At 45.6% G+C, this 3,717-nt stretch overlaps 1 protein-coding gene across 1 annotated transcript; it reads left to right on the top strand.

Moving 5' to 3' along the window:
• The first annotated feature begins 202 nt into the window (after positions 1-202).
• Positions 203-2,983, top strand: LOC104493016 (natriuretic peptides A-like). Its single transcript, XM_010135629.1, has 3 exons — positions 203-542; positions 2,079-2,364; positions 2,634-2,983. The coding sequence occupies exons 1-3, from the start codon at positions 423-425 to the stop codon at positions 2,648-2,650; spliced, it is 423 nt and encodes a 140-aa protein (XP_010133931.1). The 5' UTR covers positions 203-422; the 3' UTR covers positions 2,651-2,983.
• The last annotated feature ends 734 nt before the right edge of the window (positions 2,984-3,717 follow it).

Below are 3,717 nucleotides of genomic sequence, written 5' to 3'. Positions count from 1 at the left end.
AGAAAGCTTCTAACTGAGCGGAGTTTAGTTGCTTTCCATCTCTGTAAATCTAACCATAGGGGTCTCTTGAAAGAAAATTGCTAAGAATTTCCAACTGGACTATGTAATCACAGCGCCTGGTATCAAGAGAAGGGGGAGTGACATGAAATCACTGACTTGTGACATACATTCCTCAGCAACAGCAGCTGCTGCCTAATGACAGCTAATAAAGGGAATCTTCCCTTGACAGAGCTGCATGCCTGCAGTGGGACTGGAATGTGTCCCAGATAAATCCACTGATAACCTAGGAAGCAGAGATCACACCCAAAGAGTATAAAAGACAAGCTTTAGGAGAGAGAGGCTAGGACAAGGAAGAGAGAGACCTGAAGAGACATCTCAGAAGAAACAGCTTCAACTTCCCTATTCCCAACGAACCCAGAGCCATGGACGCTAAAGGCTCATTTTTCCGTGGCTTCCTCTTGCTGCTGCTCATCCAACTCCAGTTCAGCAGAGCCAACCCTATCTACAGCCTCAGCCCTGCCAAAGAACTGACCAGCATGGAGGTGAGGACTCTTTCCTTTTCCAAGGTTAAACTACTGGGGTGCTTAGCAGAGTGTGGGGTGGTGGGTTTGCCTTTCTTTCGCACGGTTGGATAGCCACATCAGCAATCACACGCTGAGGGACAGAGTCTCAGCTCTTCACAGGGGTTCAAAGAGCCTCTACAGAGCAATACCCTCCAGTGCTGGGTTCACTTGAGCTCCTGGGTCGCAGTGGGAAACAAAAATGTTGTGGAATGTCTGCTTTGGGTTTTTGGTTCTTTCTCTCTTAAAGATCCACCTTCCTGGGAGCAAAGTCCCAGAAAGGGGGAAAAAATCATCACAGTAGCTCTATAAGAACAAATAGAAAATTTTCCCGTTTATCCTGGTAAAGGGCAGGAACAGTGAAGCGGAACAGCCGTAGGGCTCCGGCTTTGGGGATTTAAGAGGAGTGGCTGCATGTGGATGGGAGAGGAGGAGGTAAAGCAGAACACCCAAAGTCCAACTTTTAGAAAAGTTGCTGGAGGAATAGTGTGATCATTTAGTGTGACTCATCCAGAAAAGCTTTGTGAGCTATGAAATTACCAGTTGTGTATTTCGATGAACGATAGAGAACAGCCATTGTTGCGGCACTCTACAAGCTCAAGACACAGTCTTGCAAGACGAAGGCTGAAAGCCCAAACCTTTTCTTGAACTGGTACCAGTGACCAGCTTCACACAGCATCCCTAAGGTCATTAGGACAGTGCCAGCCGGAGCTCAAACTGCCCTGTGGTTCTGGGCTGTTTCCAGCAGCCAGCTGAGGGGCAATTTCCAAATGCCTTCACTGTCAAACAAGCTGTAAGGCTCACTCCTCTCCACTCTGCTTCTGGAGATGGACAGTTAGATTCTTTTAACCAGCTGAGCTGCCCTTGAGGAGGTTATCAGATCCCTGTTACACAACGCTTTAAAAATTACAGAGTGTGGTACCCAGGAATATGTCACACAGCAGCACACAGGTATTTCCAGGGAGATGCACGTTACTTTAAGGAAGAGCAATCCTGTAACTCCTGGGGCAGAGACAAGTGAAAACACCAAGAGCTTCTCCAAGTGGTGTCCACTGAAATAGCCAGAGGTGACAAGCAAGCAGATGATGGTCTTAGCCAAAAAAATATGAGAAAGCCAACAGCTGGCAAACAGTATTGCCAGCAACTTCTGAGAACATGGGAGACGACCACGGATTCCAAGGTACTTTGAGATTGTACCATTGGTGGGTTGAGTAGTAACTCCCTGTGCAACTCAGACCTCTGCCAGGAGCTCTTCTAACCTTGCCAGTAGGATACACTTTGGCGGCAAGCATCTTCATTCAGTTCTGAGCTAGAGCTACCCATCGATAGAATTAATGTGAACAGGGATTTACTGCAGAGGACAGAGCTCGAGTAAATGCCAGCGACGTCAGGATCCAACCCAACAGTCTCCCTAGGGCTGGCTATGGGACCATTAATGAATGTACAGTAGGATGACTGGAAGAGACAGCAAACGATCACAAAACTAGGAGTTTCATGAAATTAATCCTTCTCTTGTAGGCTCTGCTGCAGAGACTGGAGGATAAGTTTGCACTGTTTGAAATTCTGGAGTCCAATCCTGACCTGCAAGAACCCAAAACCCATGAAGAAATCCCATCAGAACTCACAGATGACAATGATGACCAGAAGGCTGAACCCAGGCCAGCACCCAGCATCCCTCTGTCCTACAGCGATCTCTTCCTCAAGAGGCTGAGGGGGCTGCAGACGCCCAGGATGATGAGAGATTCTGGCTGCTTTGGGAGGAGAATTGATAGAATTGGCTCTCTGAGTGGAATGGGGTGCAATGGTGAGTCCTGTCTAAGGCGTTTCACTGAACAGAACAAGAACAGACTGCATCCCTGCCACGTGACAAGGGCAGAGCAGGTTCTCGTTTATGTCTTTAGTAAGACAGTTTGAGAAAGGGATTAATTTTAGCCTAGTATTTAAGCTAGTACTGGTCTTTCAAAAGAAACCCTCTGTCTGCAGCCTGGTAGGTAAAAGCTCTGCTAAACAGTGCTGGCATATGCCGAGAGAGACACAGATTCTAGTAACATTTATTTCACCTTTGGCTTGCAGGTTCCCGGAAGAATTAGGACAAGCTCCCTATCCCCTGCTCTGAAGAATGCTTTACAGTACCTGTTCCTCCCCAGATGAAAGCCGGACGCTTTCTAAGCTCTTCAACAGAAAGTTATTGCTATTTTTATTTATTTATTTATTTATTTATTTGACTTTTTTTTTAAAAGAACATTTCTTACTCTAGCACAAAGAGACCATCTTTAAATAAAACTAACACGTTAGACATCTATGCTGGACCTCCATCCTGTCTGTTGCATTAAAATTTCTTGCATTTTCCAAAAGTTAAAAGGCTATGTTTGGTTGGTACTCTGGTACCCACAAGGCTGGATCGATCTTACATGAGATGGAGAAAGTACGAACTTGGTACAAACGAAAATGAGTTTTTCACTAGAGTTTTCCCCTCTGCACTAAGAAATTGTAACCGTTTAGCAGGAAAAAAGCTTGCTCAACATTGAAGGACCTCCTGAGTCCTCCTATAGACAGGGCTTCAGTAACAAGAGCGTCCTTTTGCTAGTATAGATTATTCATGTGAAGGGAACTGCCACAAATCCCTGACGTAAGCAAAATTTGAGTGAAAAATAAGAAAAATTGTAACACTCCACAAGTGTCACCCTAACCAGAGGGAGGAAAGGGAATTCATTGTACACGCTTTCTAGCACTGACCAAATAAAGGTTACGAGCATCAACAGAAAGATACATCATTAGCTGTGTCTTGTTTCACTCTGCACGTGGCTGAGGTGCTGATCCCCAGTGTTTCTTGATGGATCCTCCACAGGCTTGAGTTCCGTCACAATATTTCTCACGAGGGCAGGTGGGCTCTAATTACAAAGCAGCTTGTACATAACATTTAGCACTTTCTGGGAATGGTCCCTCATAAAGTTGTTCTAAACATGGCTAATGGGAACACTGCAGGTCTGATAAAGGTTTCATTTAAGCCTTTGGAGGTAGATTTCACATCTATGGTTTGAATTTGGCCCAAACCACATTCTCTCCCTCACAAACAGATGTATTGCCAAGACCACATCCAGCTATCACCCCAAGGACCAAATAGCTGGGACTCAGACACAGCAATGGCAGTGAGCCC

This window comes from Buceros rhinoceros, unplaced genomic scaffold, assembly GCF_000710305.1.
Source record: "Buceros rhinoceros silvestris isolate BGI_N320 unplaced genomic scaffold, ASM71030v1 scaffold23234, whole genome shotgun sequence".
Classification (NCBI taxonomy): domain Eukaryota; kingdom Metazoa; phylum Chordata; class Aves; order Bucerotiformes; family Bucerotidae; genus Buceros; species Buceros rhinoceros.
The sequence above is the reverse complement of the archived record's forward strand: the minus strand, read 5'-3'. Positions and strand labels throughout refer to the sequence as shown.

Coding starts and splice junctions, on each gene's coding strand:
- LOC104493016 (XM_010135629.1), top strand. CDS start 423: ATGGACGCTAAAGGCTCATTTTTCCGTGGCTTCCTCTTGCTGCTGCTC. Junction 543..2,078: donor AAGAACTGACCAGCATGGAG/GTGAGGACTCTT, acceptor CTTCTCTTGTAG/GCTCTGCTGCAGAGACTGGA.